The 20,904-nt window shown below is 54.3% G+C and overlaps 1 protein-coding gene across 3 annotated transcripts in view; it reads right to left on the reverse strand.

Moving 5' to 3' along the window:
- CACNA1A (calcium voltage-gated channel subunit alpha1 A) overlaps positions 1–20,904 on the reverse strand; it is a 164,692-nt gene that overhangs the window by 16,544 nt on the left and 127,244 nt on the right. For 2 of the 3 annotated variants that reach the window (XM_029585399.1, XM_029585401.1), the window contains 11 exons: positions 20,205–20,270; positions 16,492–16,592; positions 16,039–16,189; positions 15,141–15,268; positions 13,099–13,195; positions 7,568–7,673; positions 7,320–7,427; positions 6,745–6,845; positions 6,272–6,381; positions 5,581–5,719; positions 5,253–5,366 (listed from right to left, as the gene is read on the reverse strand). In XM_029585399.1, the coding sequence (XP_029441259.1) occupies positions 5,253–5,366; positions 5,581–5,719; positions 6,272–6,381; positions 6,745–6,845; positions 7,320–7,427; positions 7,568–7,673; positions 13,099–13,195; positions 15,141–15,268; positions 16,039–16,189; positions 16,492–16,592; positions 20,205–20,270 (1,221 nt within the window). Of the gene's footprint in view, positions 1–5,252; positions 5,367–5,580; positions 5,720–6,271; positions 6,382–6,744; positions 6,846–7,319; positions 7,428–7,567; positions 7,674–13,098; positions 13,196–13,922; positions 14,020–15,140; positions 15,269–16,038; positions 16,190–16,491; positions 16,593–20,204; positions 20,271–20,904 lie in introns of all 3 variants that reach the window. The other variant, XM_029585398.1, reaches the window with a different exon arrangement.

The raw sequence follows: 20,904 nt of genomic DNA on the forward strand, positions 1-20,904 counted from the left end.
ATTGCAGGGTCGCCCGGTCCCTTTACCGCAGCTCAGGAATCAGGTATCGGCACGCACACACACGCCCCCCCCCCCCTCCCCATTTGCCTTCTGCACAAACCGGGGTGGGGGCAGAGAGAGAGAGAAGACCCCGTTCTCCTGCTGTGTTATTTCCCCCTACGATCGCGCATTTGCAAGGAACGGGAAGAGGGAAAACGGGACGAAGGATATTAAAAAGAAAAAAAAAAAACCAAAAAACCGGGTCGCACCGCGGAGGTGGGACCCGGAGCCGCGCTCCCACACCTCCGGGGCCTGATCCCCTACACTCCCCCCACCCCACCCCCACACGCCCCTCCCGAATCCCCAGAATGCGCCACAGATCAGCTCGCCCCCCCCCCCCCCCCCCCCCGCTGACAGGGGCAGGACCACCCGCAACGCTGCTGCTCCCAGGGGCCCCCCGAGAGAAGCCGGGGGAGGGGGGATTCAGTCCCCCACCCACCAAAAAGTTCAGCGCCCCCCCCCCCCCCCATCATCTGGAGCAGCCGTTGCTACTCGCCCCCCCCCCCGTGGATGTCTGGAAATATAATCACAAAGTGTGCCGTGGGTAGATTTTGCTTTAAAGGTGAACTTTGCGACCTCAGTTTTCCGTTTATATACCGTATATATATATATATATTATTTTTTTTTCGCCTGCTTCATTTTAGTGGACGGGCAGTCTCGACGGGGCCCTGCAATCTTTTATTTTTTTCCGCCATCACGTCTCTTATGTTTCGCTGCTCCCTCCCCATCCCCCACCTCCGTGCGGGCGGCACGACTCCAAGAGCCCCTTTCGGGGGGGGCGACACCAGATGCGCGCCCCCGACCTTACAGGGTTTCAGGAGGGAGCGGGGCACAGGACGGGGAATAATCCTCCTTGAAAGGGTTGGTCCCTTGCTTTTCACCAGGGCGGCCGCCTCACGCCTGCCAAACCCAGGGCTTAAGCTCCACTGACCATGAGGTGGGAACGCTTAAGTCGCTTGCCTGAAACAGGTGTTCTCCACAGGCAGCGCCAAGATGGGAGGAGCTCTCTCTCTCTCTCTCTCTCTCCGGGGCCTCCCTGCGCCCATCGCCCGCCATGCCAGCTGTCTACCAGGGAGGAGGGTGGGACGCTGTGGCCGGTCTGCCCCGCTGTCAGCAGCTTTGCTTGTCCCATGGGCGAGCAGGATAAAGTCGAGGGCGGGGGGGGGGGGGGAGATTCCCAAGCTGAGGGCGGGCACGGAGTTGCTCGTTTTGCTCCTTTTCTTACTGACAAACTCCGTTCGACTGGATTAAAAGAAAGGAAAAGGCCGTGGGGGGGGGGGGGGGGGGGGGGGAGGTTCCCGTGGGACAGAGTCCTTGACGAATAGTCCCGGGAGGTCCTGCCTAGGACACCTGCATTGGCTACAAAATGAGATGGGGAAACAGGAGGAATTTCAGGGCCACCTTTCAAAGCTGTGGTGAGAGAGGCGAGGAGACGTTAAGAGCCTCCGAGCGGGGTTCACAGACTTTGCTTTCCTGACTCCCTTCCGGGCTCTTTTACCGGAGGTTTTAGGCGTGGCTTCCGAATTCGCTTGGTAGGCTGCTGTGGCAGTGAGGAGGGCCCTGACGCGAGTTGGTTCTCAGATCAGTACTGGAAAGGCTTTAGTGAAAGATGAAGAGGGAGAGTTAAAGGCATCCTGCCTGACATCTGAACGCCGCACAGTGGATCTCATCCACTTAAAGTTGTAGGGGTGTCCTGGTGAACAACTTCCATGAGGGAGAACTTCCTTTACTCCCACAGGATCTCGTCCTGGTGAACAACTTCCATGAGGGAGAACTTCCTTTACTCCCACAGGATCTCGTCCTGGTGAACAACGACCATGACGGAGAACTTCCTTTACTCCCACAGGATCTCGTCCTGGTGAACAACATCCATGAAGGAGAACTTCCTTTACTCCCACAGGATCTCGTCCTGGTGAACAACGTCCATGAGGGAGAACTTCCTTTACTCCCACAGGATCTCATCCTGGTGAACAACTTCCATGAGAGAGAAGTTCCTTTACTCCCACAGGATCTCGTCCTGGTGAACAACGTCCATGAGGGAGAACTTCCTTTACTCCCACAGGATCTCGTCCTGGTGAACAACTTCCATGAGGGAGAACTTCCTTTACTCCCACAGGATCTCGTCCTGGTGAACGACAATGACAGAGAACTTCCTTTACTCCCACAGGATCTCATCCTGGTGAACAACATCCCTGAGGGAGAACTTCCTTTACTCCCACAGGATCTCATCCTGGTAAACAACGTCCATGAGGAAGAACTTCCTTTACTCCCACAGGATCTCGTCCTGGTGAACAACTTCCATGAGGGAGAACTTCCTTTACTCCCACAGGATCTCGTCAACAACTTCCATGAGGGAGAACTTCCTTTACTCCCACAGGATCTCGTCCTGGTGAACAACGACCATGACAGAGAACTTCCTTTACTCCTACAGGATCTCGTACTGGTGAACAACTTCCATGAGAGAGAACTTCCTTTACTCCCACAGGATCTCGTCCTGGTGAACAACATCCATGAGGGAGAACTTCCTTTACTCCTACAGGATCTCGTACTGGTGAACAACTTCCATGAGAGAGAACTTCCTTTACTCTCACAGGATCTCGTCCTGGTGAACGACAATGACGGAGAACTTCCTTTACTTCCACAGGATCTCGTCCTGGTGAACAACGTCCATGAGGGAGAACTGCCTTTACTCCCACAGGATCTCGTCCTGGTAAACAACTTCCATGAGGGAGAACTTCCTTTACTCCCACAGGAAAGTGCATGGATGACGTTGGGCTGAGTTTCAGCATCTAAGCTATCAGGGCTGAAGACTGGAGGTCGGGAGGAGGTGGATTCCTCCGCACTGTGTGATGAGGGATGGGAATTTCTTCCGCCTTATCGCTGGCTGAACAGAGGGGCATTGGAGCCGATGAGGCCAAAACATGCTATCAAAATCATCTGTCCCCATCCCGCCGCCCCCCCCCCCCTTCTCAATTCTTGAACAGAATTGGAGGCAATATGTAGGGAAGGCCTGGACTCCGCCGAACTGAGAGTGCGCACCTGCTTCCCGCCTGCCCCCTGCTGGTCTCCTGGAGCAGTGGCTGGGAACTTCTTCTCGTGCGGTGCAGTTGCGACCTTAGGATAGCCCCAATGCAGAAACGCCTCCTGCCTGCCCCGGAACTCCCCCAATATATTCACAATTTAATTTCTCAGTTCTTTCAGCACTCTGGGATAAAAACCATCTGGTCCAGGTAATTTGCTGCTCTTTAATTTGCCCTAATACATCGCCCAGATATACAGAGATTTGCTTCACTTTCTCTGATTTGTCACCTTTGAATATCATTTCTGACATGGTGAAAACCGAAGCAAAGAATTCATTTAGTCTCTCTCCTATGGCCTTGTCATTACCTCTTTGTCATCTGATGACAACATTTGGTTTTGTGAGGGAAAAGTTCAATTTTTGACTCGTGTTTATTCCAGAAGCCTTGTTGGTTATCCAGCTGCTGTTTGGTGAACATGAGATGACTTCACCCTCCATTGCCCTCAGGTACAAATTCGGATTGTGAGCCCTCTGGGGTCATGGAACCGCCTCTAGGACCTGAATGCAATCCACTTTGAAGTGCCTGAAAGGCGGAATCTAAATCAAAGGCGCGTGGTGGTGGGCGGCAGTGTGAGAAGCAGGCTCAGAAGGACTTCCTAGGTTTTCCTGAGCCACGGGAGAGCTTTCCGTCTTTGCTTCTGTCAAATGTCGGGTGGATGGTATTATCCTGCTCGTCCACAGAGAGTAAGGAGGGCCACACCTTTACTCAGTACCAGCCCAGTTCTGCTGCTCTGGTTCTTACTATCCCTGCATCGGATGCTTAACTTATCCATGTATGCATCGGATGCTCAGTGTATCTGTCTATGCATTGCACCCTGTAGTTTATACTTTTTAATTCTTTATTGCTACCTAATCTACCAAATGCATATTGTCTATTTATTGCAATGATTTACTACCCATAACTATCTGACTCTCTAGGCAGGAAACAGGACAGGACATCCATAAGAACCTAAAATCTCATGTGATGAGTTCTTCAGGTCTCATCACATGCTGATTCTTCCTTCTGTTTATGCAATCCACCTGCTGACTAACTTGGGAAAGGTGGAATATGAAATGTTCAAGAATACGGTGACAACAAAAGCCAGCAAGATGCTTGGGTGCATAGGGAGAGGACTGGTCAGCAGAGAAAGGGAGGTGATGCTGCCCTGTATAGGTCCCTGGTGAAACCTCACTGGGAATACTGAGTACAATTCTGGAGACCCCACCTTCAGAAGGATAGAAACAGGATGGAGTCGCTCCAGAGGGAGGCTGCTAACATGGTCAGTGGTCTTCATCCTAAAGCACATGGGGATAGAGTTAAAGATCTAAACATGATGCACCCTGGAGGAGAGGGGAGATAGGAGAGAGACATTCAGATATCTCAGAGGTTTCCATGCACAGGAGCTGAGCCTCTATCAATGGAAAGGAGGCTGCTAACATGGTCAGTGGTCTTCATCCTAAAGCACATGGGGATAGAGTAAAAGATCTAAACATGATGCACCCTGGAGGAGAGGGGAGATAGGATAGAGACATTCAGATATCTCAGAGGTTTCCATGCACAGGAGCTGAGCCTCTATCAATGGAAAGGAGGCTGCCAACATGGTCAGTGGTCTTCATCCTAAAGCACATGGGAAGAGAGTTAAAGATCTAAACATGATGCACCCTGGAGGAGAGGGGAGATAGGATAGAGACATTCAGATATCTCAGAGGTTTCCCTGCACAGGAGCTGAGCCTCTATCAATGGAAAGGAGGCTCTAGAACGAGGAGGGGTCATGGGATGAGGGTGACAGGGGGTAGACTCAGGAGTAATCTTGGGAAATATTTCTTTACAGAGAGGGAGGTGGATGCCTGGAACGGCCTCCCCCATGGAGGTGGTGGAGACCAGGACAGGATCTGAGAAGATCCCTGAGGGAGAGGAAGGGACCGTGAAGCTGGACAGAAGATGTGGAAGGGCCGTTCGCTCTTTTTCTGCTGTCATGTCGCTTAATAATGTAAGTAACCCTCTCCCCTTCCCGTCTGAGACTCTGGGACACTCACATTCGAATGAAAAGGGCTGGCGGTGCTGAGAGCAGCAAAGTTCACCTTTAAGGTCTGACCCCTGCAAACCTATCGCCTCCTCCATCCCCTGCCAGCACGAGGCCCAGAAGAGTCTTACCTGGTTCTCAGCAGGGAGGCGCGGCATGGACGCTGCCCGGCCGTGACCTTCCATTGGGAGGTAGTGGTCACTGTCCGAGTACCCTTCCTTCCCCATCTCTCTCATCTCCACTGACTGCAAACCAGAGGCGAGAGAGGTAAACGCATAGAAAGGTCAACACCACCCCCCACCCCCGTGCCACCCCTACTGCCGACTGAGAACCAGGCTCTCCCCTCCCCCCCCCCACCCCCCCACGTGAGAGTCACAGAGCGGGGCACTCGCCGCCACCCTCCTGCACCACCAGAAAGGACGGGGGAGATCGGTAGGGAAGGAAAGCGAGGGCAGGCACCTGAGAATTTGGCCGCCGGCTGGGAAGGTCTTGCGGACGACCTCTCTCCGGACTCCACGTTCCTGTTTTCTGGAACATCTCCTGGGCTCGCTGGGTCACCCACGACTGACTCTCCTTCATACCCCCTTCCAGCGCGCCTCTGGTGAGCGAGGAGAGAAGGCTGCGATCAGTGGGCAGGCAGGGACCGCGCCGTGCCAGGGGCGGCCACCAACGGCCCCCAATCAGTGCTGGCACAGCCTCTCCCCCAGCGGGAGGCGCTGCAGGGAATGGTGCGGGAGCGCCGGCCTCCCCTAACTCCAAGTGTTAACGCACGCGCGCGCACAAAACCAGCACGATTCTGAGATGCAAGCAACACGGGGGGGGGGGGGGGGGCGCAAGTCCTTAACTTGCTCATAAAGCACGTCCTGAGCTGCCCCCTTTCCCGCACGTGTGAATGACCTTTCTGCTGCCGAGGATCCCAAGCATGCGGGCGCAGCTGACCGGAGCGCGCGGCTCTGTTTGGTGCAAGTGGGAAACCCCATCGAGCCGCAAAAACCGTGACACCCCCATCACGTTTTATTCCCCCCCACCCCGTCTAATTGCACTGGAAAAAATTCGCTTCTGGCAGGATGGCGCGCAGAACGGCGTCACGGGCGGTGTAATGATGGAGGGAGGGGGGAGAGGGAGGAGGGGGGCGTGCTGGCTGACTTACAGGCCACCTCCCGGCTCCAGGTGGGACGAGGGAAGGGAGCTCGGTCCAGGGCCTCCCTCCTGCGTAGGCGACGGCGGCTCCATGCGCTGAAACATGAGCGGCGTCCGATTCTGCAAGAGGAACCAACACAGCCAGGAGCTGGCATCAGACACCACCACCGCCCCCGCCACCGCCTCCCGATGCACCAAGGGCCTTCCTCGGGGCGGCTGCGCGGGGATAACGCCGAGGCCGAGAAGGAAAGAGGGACCGGGTCCTCGAGGGCTCGCCGCTCTCTCCTGCGCCTCGCGCGGCAACGGCGGCCAACGAGATCCAGCAAAAGGAAACCAAAGCAGCTTTCGCCACTGTAAAACGCGGGAAGCCTCACTGCACCTCAGGATGACAGGGAGAGGGTGCGCAGGCCCTCCCCCCCCCCCCCCACCCAGGCCCCCTACCACCCGCAGAGAGTGACCGGCGGCAGCTGCGGGGTGCCGTACCTGCTCCTCCCGGAGGGCCTGCAGTCGCTTGGCTTTGCTTTGGCGATAGTACTCCATGATCATCATGGCTGCGTAGATCTTCCCCACCGTCAGGTCCGTGGCTGCAGGAGACGGAGAGAGAGAATTTGTGATGAGGGAGGGGGGTGCGGGGTCTGCGGGAGCCTCTCTCTCTCTTTCTCTGGGCGGTCGGCGGGCACATTACGGGTTGCGCTCAGCACGTGGGCACCGCTCCGCTGGCCGACATCAGCCCGCGAGCCCTTACGTCGGTCCAGCCTGTCGTCGGCTGAATGAACCCCTGCACCGAGGGGGGCCGGCGGACCTCAGGCAGGTTTCTGTGACCGCGCGGCTGGGCCGGAGCCAGGCTGGAGGGGGGGGGGGGGGGGAGGGCGGCCTCTTCGTGCCTGCCTCCTGGCGCTTAGGCCCCCCTCTGCCCTGATGGGCACATGATACGCGACTGGGGGTGGGCCACTCCGGGCGGTGGGCATGGCCTCCGGCTTCCCCGGGACACGGACGGACACCCGTTCAGCGAGAGACTGGCGGCGGGGGGGGGGGGGGGGCCCAATCCGGGCACTTACACTTGTGCGGCGTGACCAGGAGGTCCAGCGTCTTCTGGGACAGGTGGGGCCAAATGGCCATCATCTCCTTCCTCAACTCGGTGTCCATCTGCTGTTTATCCGCCCCGCCTAGAAAGGGAGGGAGCGGGGGGGGGGGGGGAAGCAGAAACGAGAGAAGGTCTGAGTGCTGGCGGCTCCGGGCGGGGCGCGGCACCTCCTCGGGGGGGGGGGGGGCGGGGAGGGGGAGGGCAGGCTCTCCCGGCACTTACCTTTGGCGATTTTAATGTCCAGGGCGGTCCTGATCAGAGCCATGAGGGTAGAGTTAAAGTGTACGGTGTTGTCATCGGCGACCGGCAGGTCCATGCGCAGGAGCCTCTGCGGGGGGGGGGGGGGAGGCAATCAGAAAAGGGGGTTAACTCTCCCCTCCCGGGGCGCGGCCCCTGCGACAAATGAAGCCCCTCCTGCGGAGAACTCTGAGGCCCTGGAGCGGCCGCAAGCCTGCGCCACCCCCCCCCTCCTCCACCCGAGACTGAGCCAGGGAGGGGCAGGGGAAGCCGAAGCCCCCGGGTGAGCTGCCCCTGCCAGGCACGACTGCCCCAGGCCTGCAGGCATCTGCCCCCACCTGAAGCCTGCAGGCCTCATGACCACCCCCAAGTCCCAGCCTGCAATCCCTCTCTCTCCAGGCCCCCTGCAAACCCCCCCCCCCCCCTCCACACTGGCCCCAGAGTTCTTCTCCAAGGGACTCATTTGGTGAAAAAAAAATACGTATAAAAAGGGTTCAAAACCCCAACGAGGGGGGGGGGGGAGGGGCCAAGAACCCAACGCAAGGACTAGTCCAAGGCAGGGAAGGCAGACGCCGCACAATGCATCGATCTCCATCACGTTTGCACAGCAGACGGACACAGCACACGTGCCTGGTGCCCCCAAGCCAACCTCCCACCCCCCTCCCATCCCCGCCGGGCCATGCACGGGGGGAGGGGGGGGCCATGCAGCATGCAGAGCCTGCACAGGACGAGCCAGGCGTACGGAGAGGCAAAGCATTCACAGAGAAACAGCTCGAGACTCATTCATAGCTCTCGTGTAGACTCTAGTAAAGTGATATCGGCTTTCCTGTCCTCAGTGCAACGGGGGCGTCCCCGCCCCCGAGGAGCTCAAAGGCTTAAGTGATCCTGACAATGGTCATGGTTACAACCTACTGCACCCGCTGTTAGCAGCAGAAGCTTTCAGGAAGGGGAAGCGAGAACAGTAAGGGAGTGGGGGGGGGGGGGGGGGGGGAGAGAGAGAGGTGGAGGGGGGAGGAACCTGTGCCTGGATACTCAGGGCACCACCTGCTCTCCAGGGACGCGGGACCTGAATTCGGTTCTCGCTCAGGGGGGTCCGAGCCGGCCTGGGAGAACCCGCACGGCTCCAGAAGGGCCACAGAAGGGCAGCCAGCTCCTCGGGGGGTCCCTTTCCTGGGCAGCAGGTGGTGTGCAGAGATGCGGCAGGGTAGATGAAAAGGGGGTGGCGTGGCAGGAGTGGGGGGGGGGGGGGGGGGGGAGACAGACAGAGAGAGAAAGGGGAGAAGCGAATGGAGGGAGAAGTGATGTGATCCCTGCAGGCACTGCCCGACATTGCCTCCTCCTGCGACCACGGTGCTGGGCGGGAGAGGGAAGGGTATCGGGAAAGCCCGATCACTGTAGCTCGGGGGGAGGGGGGGGGGGGGGCTACGGCTTCAGCTGGCTCCAGTCCTGCTCCCCGGGGTTCGCAGGGAGGGCAGTGCCAGGTGAGGGGGGGAGGGCCTGACTGGCATGGAGAGGTGAGATGGAGGGGGTGCTGCTTTCCTGTAGGTGACAGGCAGGGAGGGCTGGGGGGCAGGATGTGAGTGAGGTGACCACAGTGGACGAGCTGGGAGACAGGTTAGAACTGCATTGACAGGGGGAGAGGACAGAGAGAAGGATACAAAGGTTAGTAGCAGCTTTAAGCTTTGATTGTTTTTTTTTTGTAAATTGAGAATAAGTGTGTAGTAGACGTTCCTCCTGCTTTCTTCCTTCACCTTGGGTTGGTTAACCACGTTGGTTTCTCAGGGCGGGGAGCGTCCTGTCATGCAGTCCACAGAGAGAGGGGCTTCACCAGTTCCTGCCATCCTTCCCCTGCCTCACCAGTGAGCCGGGCCGGGCTGGGGCCAGGAGTGAGCCTTCGCCAGTTATCTCAGGTGCCCTGCGCCCATCTGAAGCTCAACCTCTGACTCAGTGCTATTCACCCCCAGCCCTCCAGAGCCACAGGAAAGCTCAGGATATCCCTAAGCAACACGTATGAGGTAGATCTGCATGCACCTGCCTCCGCTATATGCAGTTCCGTCTCGTGCATATTCAATATGGATATTCTGAAAACCTGCCCTGTCCGTGGCCCTCGAGGGCTGAAATGAATAGCACTGACCTAACTAAATACAGGGCTTCCAACCACTTTCTGTCTATGGTAAAGCCCGGTATCAAAATGAAGCCCACAGCACTGCATGGTCAGCAGCAGCACTGTCTCCCACAATGCTCTGCACTGCCAACAGCACAGTCTCTCACACTGCACTACCAGCAGCACTACCTCCCACAATGCACTACACTACCAACAGCAATGTCCTACAATGCACTGCACTACCAACAGCACTGTCTCCTACTAAACTGCACTGCCAGAGCTACTTCCCACAGTGCACTGCACTGCCAACAGTACTGTCTCCCTTAATGCACTGCACCACAAATAGCACTATCTCCCAAAATGCATTGCATTGCCAGGAGCACTACCTCACAATGCACGGCATTGCCAATAGCACTACCTCCCACAATGCACTGAACTGCCAGCAGCACTGTCTCCCACAATGTATTGTGCTGCTAATAGCACTGTCTTCAACAATGCACTGCACTGTCAGTAGTACTCTCTCTCACAATGCACTGTACCACCAGCAGCACTATCTCCCATAATGCACTGTACCACCAGCAGCACTGTCTCCCACAATGCACTGTACCACCAGCAGCACTATCTCCAACAATGCACCACTATCTCTTACAATGCACTGTACCACCAACCAATGCCCTGCGCCCCTTCTCACAATGCACTGTACCATCAACAGCACTGTCTCCCACAATGAACTGTAACAACAGCACTATCTCTCACAATACACTGTACCACCAACAGCACTACCTCCCACAATACACTGTACCACCAACAGCACTACCTCCCACAATACACTGTACCACCAGCAGCACTGTCTCCCACAATGCACTGTTCTACCAACAACACTGTCTCTCACAAAGCACTGTACCACCAATAGTACTGTCTCTCACAATGCACGGTACCACCAGCAGCACTACCTCCCACAATGCACCCTACCACCAGCAGCACTGTCTCTCACAAAGCACTGTACCACCAGCACCACTGTCTCCCACAATACACTGTACCACCAGCAGCACTACCTCCCACAAAGCACTGTACCACCAGCAGCACTGTCTCCCACAATACACTGTACCACCAGCAGCACTGTCTCTCACAATGCACTGTACCACCAGTAGCACTGTCTCTCACAATGTACTGTACCACCAGCAACACTGTACCACCAGCAGCACTGTCTCTCACAATGTACTGTACCACCAGCAACACTGTACCACCAGCAGCACTGTCTCCCACAATGAACTGTAACAGCACTATCTCTCACAATGCACTGTACCACCAGCAGCACTACCTCCCACAATGCACTGTACCACCAGCAGCACTGTCTCTCACAATGCACTGTACCACCAGTAGCACTGTCTCTCACAATGTACTGTACCACCAGCAACACTGTACCACCAGCAGCACTGTCTCTCACAATGTACTGTACCACCAGCAGCACTGTACCACCAGCAGCACTGTCTCCCACAATGCACTGTACCACCAGCAGCACTGTCTCCCACAATGCACTGTACCACCAGCAACACTGTACCACCAGCAGCACTACCTCACACAATGCACTGTACCACCAGCAGCACTGTCTCCCACAATGCACTGTACCACTAGCAGCACTGTTTCCCACAATGCACTGTACCACCAACAGTACTGTCTCCCACAATGCACTGTACCACCTGCAGCACTTTCTCCCACAATACACTGTACCACCAGCAGCACTACCTCCCACAAAGCACTGTACCACCAGCAGCACTGTCTCTCACAATGCACTGTATCACCAGCAGCACTACTTCCCGCAGTGCACTGTACCACCAGCAGCACTGTCTCTCACAATGAACTGTAACAGCACTATCTCTCACAATGCACTGTACCACCAGCAGCACTACCTCCCACAATGCACTGTACCACCAGCAGCACTGTCTCTCACAATGCACTGTACCACCAGCAACACTGTACCACCAGCAGCACTGTCTCTCACAATGCACTGTACCACCAGCAGCACTACCTCACACAATGCACTGTACCACCTGCAGCACTTTCTCCCACAATGCACTGTACCACCAGCAGCACTGTCTCCCACAATGCACGGTACGACCAGCAGCACTATCTCCCACAATGCACTGTACCACCAACAGTACTGTCTCCCACAATGCACTGTACCACCAGCAGCACTACCTCCTACAGTGCACTGTACCACCAGCAGCACTGTCTCCCACAATGCACTGTATCACCAGCAGCACTACTTCCCGCAGTGCACTGTACCATCAGCAGCACTGTCTCCCACAATGCACTGTACCACCAACAGCACTGTCTCTCACAATGCACTGTATCACCAGCAGCACTACTTCCCGCAGTGCACTGTACCACCAGCAGCACTGTCTCCCTCAATGCACTGTACCACCAACAGCACTGTCTCTCACAATGCACTGTACCACCAGCAGCACTGTACCACCAGCAGCACTACCTCCCACAATGCACTGTACCACCAACAGCACTGTACCACCAGCAGCACTACCTCCCACAATGCAGTGTACCACCAACAGCACTGTCTCCCACAATGCACTGTACCACCAGCATCACTACCTCCTACAGTGCACTGTACCACCTGCAGCACTACCTCCTACAGTGCACTTTACCACCTGCAACACTACTTCCCACAATGCACTCAATCTACTTCTATTCTATTGTACTCGACCTCCCCACTTTCTTTTTCAGTTCTCTGTTAGGGTCATCGGTGGGGGGACATCAATCCAGCTCTGGTTTTCCTCCCTTGTGGGCAGTTGCGGGAGCTACGAATCCCAGAGATGTAGTGAAGCAAAACCCAGAAGCCTCTCATCCTGCATCTGGTGAACCCCAGCCTTTGCTCTCTGTGAAGGATGCATTTTGTCTGTCTGTCCCGTCTAAGAGCAGCAGAGATCACGTCTTCACAGGCCTGACACAGCTGCCTCATACTTACCATAGTCCCGTACCGATAAATCAAGGACATAATATTCACTATCCTAAGCGCCTCCTCACGCTAATCTCCCCACTCCCTGTGGACTAGATGAGCTCTGACCATCAGCCCCTCTCCCCCACCTCAAAAAATTAAAAATAAAAATCTCTCTGTGTGTCCTAACTGCAACTCTCAACCTGCAGCCCCCTCCCCCGTACCTGCAGCAGAGCAGGTGAGAGGTGCGGCAGGATCCAGGCTCCCCAATCCACACCCCCCCCCCCCCCAGCATCTACTGGCCATAATGGAGTCTCTGACACAACGAAACACTAACAGACTGTACAACACACTGCACTGATCAGGGGGCAGGAATAAACCGAAAGAGAAGGAGACGTTTGCTGGACTTTCAATTAATTCAACTTCTAGTTCCCGGCTTTTTTTTTATTTTTTTTATTCTACCTTATAGGCAACTCGTGGTGGGCAATTCTTTCCCAAACCCAGAGGTGGAGACATGTGTCTTAACATCTCATACATATCTGTGTATTTCATTCGGCCCCTGGGAGCAGTGGGAAAAGAAAGCACATGAGCCAAAAAAAAGGCCCGGGAAAAAATAAATAAAAAAAAAAATATATATATAGAGAGAGAGAGAGAGAGAGAGATGCAAGAACAAAAGGAATAAGAATAATAAAAGGGAAAGAAAAAAAAAACCAATTACTTCAGTGCTCGAAAGCAGAACGAGAGAGAGAGAGAGAGGGAGAGGGAGAGAGAGAGAGAGAGAGATAAACATGGTCAGAAATTGGTTGTCTGCTCCTGATTTCTCTACAACAGTCTGGCAGAGAGAGAGGGGGGGCTTCCTCGGCCAGCGCTGGGGGGGGGGCAGGGGGGGTTAGGGAGGGGGAGGGTACAATGGTTGAGGCGTCAATGCAGTTTCCCCTTCCTCCCCGCAGGAAAACGATTCACGACCTCCCTCCCTCCCTCCCTCGGTGCCCCCCCCACGATGCCTTCCAGCTAAGAGAGCAAGCAGAGGAGGACCAAGACACACTCCCATGCGTTAGTCCCCGGTGCCCGAGTAATTCTGATGCATTCTTGTCCGTCATAAAGAAAGTGCTCAGAGTAACAATGCAAGGTAGGAATATATACACCTCTATGTATATATATATATTACATATATATATATATAATCTCTGAAATATATATATTAAATAAAAAATAAAAATAAAAACCAAAAGCAACATTCATTCCGTTGATGCTAGCAGGTTTTTAGGTTTTAGTGGAAGTCAAACCTTGCAAGCAACCCTATGAGGACATTTCTTCCCTAATCCCAGTGGGGGAGAGATAACTCGCAATAAACTGTACATATCCTTATAATGAATGCGCCCGCTGCAAGAAGGAATACATAAGCAGTTAGTGCACAGGCACAAGAGACAAACTTTCAGCCCTGGCCCCTAAGGGAGAGAGCAGTCACCCTTCCCTTCCCCCCTCCCCCAGAGCAAAGCACACGTGCCCACCACCCCCCCTCCCCCGGCAGGGACCGCCGAGCCTGCCAGCCCGTGCACAAGATAACCCGGGGGGGGGGGGGGGGGGTACTCGCAGCGCCACGGGGCTGGGTCTGCTCTGCAAATCTGTGCCTCTGGAGTCCAGGAGGGGGATGATGCCAGCCGACCCCTCCCTCCACCGGGTGCAAATGGCCATCCTTCATCCTTTCCAGCTATGTCGCTTTCCCCCCACCCTTCCTCCTCCTCCTCCTCCTCTCCTCTCTGGCTCTGCACTCTCCCCTGGCTCTTATCTCTCCTTTCCTGCTCCCCTCCTCATTCCTCCCTCCTGCCCTCACTGCTTCTCCCCTGCTGCTCAGCTCGTGCACCGCGTCGCCTTCACTTCTTTGCTCTGACATAATAGGGGGAGAGAGAAAAAAAATAAAATAAAAGCGTCACGCGACGTCTCCTCGCCATCCCCTTTCCCCGCGTTTCAGCCCCCGCTCCCCGCACAAGGCGCACGCACAGAACCCACCTAGAAGCTCCTTTTCCAGACGGGAAGGCTGAGGAAGAAGCAAACTCACCGCCTGGTTGCTATTATTCACTCGAGCTCTGACCAGAAAGAGTGAATGGCGAGGCACGAACCAGCACTACGGGGGGGAAGGGGGGGAGGGAGCGCGGACTCTGGGCCCCGGCATTAGAAACGGGTGACCGCCATTCTCTCAAGCGCCTTCTCTTTCTTGCTATGTTACAGATGGAGCTCGTCGCCCGCTCTCCCTTGGAGCGGGGATTGGAGGGTCTCAGCGGGCTCTGCCTGGACGGCTCCAATGGACACCCCCACCCCCCCCGCAGCGTCTCCGCACAGTTCAGAGCTTTGGCCGTGCTGCGTTGTGCGCGCTCCTCGCCGAGAGGCGGGCCGTCTGACGCTGGCACCCACAATCTTTAGAGCAAACTAAGGCCAAGGAAATACAACGCAGTAAAAAAAAAAAACCCAACAACAACAAAATGCAAAGAGGAAGAGCTCCTTACCAGGCAGCAGGGTCATACTCAGCCCACACACGCACGTACTCATCCAAGTGGTGTGGTCCTAGGATGGAGGAATCTCGTGTCAGGTACTCAAAATTGTCCATGATGACAGCCACAAAAAGGTTCAGCATCTACACCGCCAGGATGTCAAGGTTGGGGGTGAAAGGGAGAAACAAAGAGCCGCGTGAAAAAAACCCAGCTTAATGACATACAATGCATCATCTCGGAGAAGCTCCAAGCTCCCGCTGTACGTGTGAGAGAAGTTCTGAAAGCTAAGGATGCACGTGAGAGAGGGGACTCAGAGTAAAATTTAAGCTGTGCGTGCGCTCAGGCACTCTGTGGATCTCAGAGTTCGGGTTGCACGTGAGAGAGGGGACTCAGAGTAAAATTTAAGCTGTGCGTGCGCTCAGGCACTCTGTGGATCTCAGAGTTCGGGTTGCACGTGGGAGAGGGGACTCAGAGTAAAATTTAAGCTGTGCGTGCGCTCAGGCACTCTGTGGATCTCAGAGTTCGGGTTGCACGTGGGAGAGGGGACTCAGAGTAAAATTTAAGCTGTGCGTGCGCTCAGGCACTCTGTGGATCTCAGAGTTCGGGTTGCATGTGGGAGAGGGGACTCAGAGTAAAATTTAAGCTCTGTGTGCGCTCAGGCACTCTGTGGATCTCAGAGTTCGGGTTGCATGTGGGAGAGGGGACTCAGAGTAAAATTTAAGCTGTGCGTGCGCTCAGGCACTCTGTGGATCTCAGAGTTCGGGTTGCACGTGGGAGAGGGGACTCAGAGTAAAATTTAAGCTGTGCGTGCGCTCAGGCACTCTGTGGATCTCAGAGCTCGGGTTGCACGTGGGAGAGGGGCTGTGCGTGCGACGAGTGGTTCACTCACATTAGTACAGACAGGCGGACTCACCAGAAAGGAACAGAGGAAGATGAAGGACACAAAGTAAAAGTATGCAAATTCATTTCCACACGTCAGCTCTTTGATCCCCGACCGAGGGTCACAAGGCTTCCCGCCAAGACACGCCAGCATGATCTTATGCCATGCCTCCCCAGTGGCACTTCTGCAATGGAAGAAAAACCACTGACCACAAGTTGGAAGCGGACACGTGTGGCATGTAGGAGAGCAGCAGCAAAGGGCAGGTGCGTACCAGGAGGGAGAACCCACATAGTCAGGGTCAGACGGACTTATCTGGACACCAAAAATGACTGCAGCGTCCAGCAAGCCTTTTTTTTTTGCAGGAGCACTGGTTTTCCTAGGAGGACAAATCATGGACATATTCTCCAAAATTGAGAAAGCAATTTAAATACTCATCACTTGAAAGGCTTGACTGGGTGTCACAGGTGGGGAGGAGAAGGCACTCACCTGAAAAGCAACATCAGGGCCTGGAAGAAGGTCTGGAAGTTGTTGTGCTCGGTGATTGTTGCATCGTCATCCTTATCATCGATGGCAATATTACCGAAGACCTGCGCACACGAAAATTGTCAGACAAGCATGCCAGGCCAGAGCAGTGCCCATGACACCACCAATCACATTCCAGTCAATGGACTGCAGCAAGATCTACAGTGCACTGGTGCAAGGACTCACTTCCTGTTCTCTGTGTAAATGGGAAGGCATGTGTCAGTGCACTGGTGCAAGGACTCACTCTCCCGTTCTCTGTGTAAATGGGAAGGCATGTGTCAGTGCACGAGTGCAAGGACTCACTCTCCCATTCTCTGTGTAAATGGGAAGGCACGTGTCAGTGCACGAGTGCAAGGACTCACTCTCCCATTCTCTGTGTGAATGGGAAGGCATGTGTCTGTGCACGAGTGCAAGGACTCACTCTCCCATTCTCTGTGTAAATGGGAAGGCACGTGTCAGTGCACTGGTGCAAGGACTCACTCTCTAATTCTCTGTGTAAAAGGGAAGGCACGTGTCAGTGCACTGGTGCAAGGACTCACTCTCCTGTTCTCTGTGTAAATGGGAAGGCATGTGTCAGTGCACTGGTGCAAGGACTCACTTCCTGTTCTCTGTGTAAATGGGAAGGCATGTGTCAGTGCACTGGTGCAAGGACTCACTCTCCCGTTCTCTGTGTAAATGGGAAGGCATGTGTCAGTGCACGAGTGCAAGGACTCACTCTCCCATTCTCTGTGTAAATGGGAAGGCACGTGTCAGTGCACGAGTGCAAGGACTCACTCTCCCATTCTCTGTGTGAATGGGAAGGCATGTGTCTGTGCACGAGTGCAAGGACTCACTCTCCCATTCTCTGTGTAAATGGGAAGGCACGTGTCAGTGCACTGGTGCAAGGACTCACTCTCTAATTCTCTGTGTAAAAGGGAAGGCACGTGTCAGTGCACTGGTGCAAGGACTCACTCTCCTGTTCTCTGTGTAAATGGGAAGGCATGTGTCAGTGCACTGGTGCAAGGACTCACTTCCTGTTCTCTGTGTAAATGGGAAGGCATGTGTCAGTGCACTGGTGCAAGGACTCACTCTCCCGTTCTCTGTGTAAATGGGAAGGCATGTGTCAGTGCACGAGTGCAAGGACTCACTCTCCCATTCTCTGTGTAAATGGGAAGGCACGTGTCAGTGCACGAGTGCAAGGACTCACTCTCCCATTCTCTGTGTAAATGGGAAGGCATGTGTCTGTGCACGAGTGCAAGGACTCACTTCCTGTTCTCTGTGTAAATGGGAAGGCATGTGTCAGTGCACTGGTGCAAGGACTCACTTCCTATTCTCTGTGTAAATGGGAAGGCATGTGTCAGTGCACTGGTGCAAGGACTCACTCTCCCGTTCTCTGTGTAAATGGGAAGGCATGTGTCAGTGCACGAGTGCAAGGACTCACTCTCCCATTCTCTGTGTAAATGGGAAGGCACGTGTCAGTGCACGAGTGCAAGGACTCACTCTCCCATTCTCTGTGTAAATGGGAAGGCACGTGTCTGTGCACGAGTGCAAGGACTCACTCTCCCATTCTCTGTGTAAATGGGAAGGCACGTGTCAGTGCACTGGTGCAAGGACTCACTCTCCTGTTCTCTGTGTAAATGGGAAGGCATGTGTCAGTGCACGAGTGCAAAGACTCACTCTCCCGTTCTCTGTGTAAATGGGAAGGCATGTGTCAGTACACGAGTGCAAGGACTCGCCCTCCCATTCTCTGTGTAAATGGGAAGGCATGTGTCAGTGCACTGGTGCAAGGACTCACTCTCCTGTTCTCTGTGTAAATGGGAAGGCACGTGTCAGTGCACGAGTGCAAGGACTCACTCTCCTGTTCTCTGTGTAAATGGGAAGGCACGTGTCAGTGCACGAGTGCAAGGACTCACTTCCTGTTCTCTGTGTAAATGGGAAGGCATGTGTCAGTGCACTGGTGCAAGAACTCACTCTCCCGTTCTCTGTGTAAATGGGAAGGCACGTGTCAGTGCACTGGTGCAAGGACTCACTCTCCTGTTCTCTGTGTAAATGGGAAGGCACGTGTCAGTGCACTGGTGCAAGGACTCACTCTCCTGTTCTCTGTGTAAATGGGAAGGCACGTGTCAGTGCACGAGTGCAAGGACTCACTTCCTGTTCTCTGTGTAAATGGGAAGGCATGTGTCAGTGCACTGGTGCAAGGACTCACTCTCCTGTTCTCTGTGTAAATGGGAAGGCATGTGTCAGTGCACGAGTGCAAAGACTCGCCCTCCCATTCTCTGTATAAAAGGGAAGGCATGTGTCAGTGCACTGGTGCAAGGACTCACTCTCCTGTTCTCTGTGTAAATGGGAAGGCATGTGTCAGTGCACGAGTGCAAGGACTCACTCTCTAATTCTCTGTGTAAATGGGAAGGCATGTGTCAGTGCACGAGTGCAAGGACTCACTCTCCTGTTCTCTGTGTAAATGGGAAGGCACGTGTCAGTGCACGAGTGCAAGGACTCACTCTATAATTCTCTGTGTAAATGGGAAGGCATGTGTCTGTGCACTAGTGCAAGGACTCACTCTCCAATTCTCTGTGTAAATGGGAAGGCATGTGTCTGTGCATGAGTGCAAGGACTCACTCTCTAATTCTCTGTGTAAATGGGAAGGCACTTGTCAGTGCACGAGTGCAAGGACTCACTCTCTAATTCTCTGTGTAAATGGGAAGGCACTTGTCAGTACACGAGTGCAAGGACTCACTCTCTAATTCTCTGTGTAAATGGGAAGGCACGTGTCAGTGCACGAGTGCAAGGACTCACTCTCTAATTCTCTGTGTAAATGGGAAGGCACTTGTCAGTGCACGAGTGCAAGGACTCAGTCTCCCATTCTCTGTGTAAATGGGAAGGCACGTGTCAGTGCACTGGTGCAAGGACTCACTCTCCTGTTCTCTGTGTAAATGGGAAGGCATGTGTCTGTGCACGAGTACAAGGACTCACTCTCCCATTCTCTGTGTAACTGGGAAGGCATGTGTCAGTGCACGAATGCAAGGACTCACTGTCTAATTCTCTGTGTAAATGGGAAGGCATGTGTCTGTGCACGAGTACAAGGACTCACTCTCCCATTCTCTGTGTAACTGGGAAGGCACGTGTCAGTGCACGAGTGCAAGGACTCAGTCTCCCATTCTCTGTGTAAATGGGAAGGCACGTGTCAGTGCACTGGTGCAAGGACTCACTCTCCTGTTCTCTGTGTAAATGGGAAGGCATGTGTCAGTGCACGGGTGCAAGGACTCACTCTCTAATTCTCTGTGTAAATGGGAAGGCATGTGTCTGTGCACGAGTGCAAGGACTCACTCTCCCATTCTCTGTAAATGGGAAGGTGAATATTAGGCAAGAGTGCAATGATTTATACTCCCGTTCTATTATTTAAATGGAAAGGCATGTGTCAAAGCACGTGTGTGTGCAAGGATTTACCCTTCCAGTCTCTGTGTAAGTAGGAAGGCGAAGATCGATGCACAAGTGCAAGAACTCCCGCTCCTACAGGAAGTGTTACATCCGTGCATGAGCACAAGAATTCAAGTTCCCAGTTCTGTGCACATGACTGAAAGTGCACACCGGTACACAAGCAGAAGAATTCCAGGTCTAGTCCCACTGCGCATGATTCACGTTAACAGCGGCAAGACCTACGCAGCTGCACAGCTGCTGCTCCCCCGCCCTGTACACACCTGCATTCCAATGATGGCGTAGATAAAGAAGAGCATGGCAATCAGCAGGCAGACATAAGGTAGGGCCTAAGGAAACAAGACACAGAGAAGCATTAAGTTCCTCTCACCCACATCAGATGGGATTTTTAACAAAGAAGGAAAGCTTCTTTTTTTCCTATCCTCGCCGCTGGTGGACCGGAGGAGACGTCTGCGGTGCTGGAGCCGTCCACCCAGTGAGGCGAGTGTAGGGAAAGGGGGCCTGACACTACTGGAAGTCACTTTATTCCAGTGCTCACGCTCAGACCAATGCAATATCAGTGCGCGTTGAAAGGGGAGCCCACCCCTTTGATGCGTGCCTGTCCACCTCCCCCGGGCCCACCCCATTTAAAATTTAAATCAGCCACCGCGGCAAAAGGGAGGCACCAGGGGACACTGCGCGCCCTAGCGCCTCCTCGGCAGCGGGTGCCCAGGAAGAAGTGGCGGTCAGCCGGTTAGGAAAACAGACGCTGGTTAATTGAGCACCCCCTTCCCCTAACCTGACCGCCAGTACAATTGTTTTTGTGGGGGGGAGTAGGACATTTCTAATTTTTTTAGTTCCTCTGACTTAATATCGCTTTTCTGTAGACTTTTTGGGCTTACGCATCAGATGCACAATTTTTTTTGGCATCAGGGAGAATAAAAGATAAAAGCCACATCAGCATGCATTTGCATGTCATAAGAG

This window comes from Rhinatrema bivittatum, chromosome 19 (genome assembly GCF_901001135.1).
Source record: "Rhinatrema bivittatum chromosome 19, aRhiBiv1.1, whole genome shotgun sequence".
Taxonomy (NCBI): domain Eukaryota; kingdom Metazoa; phylum Chordata; class Amphibia; order Gymnophiona; family Rhinatrematidae; genus Rhinatrema; species Rhinatrema bivittatum.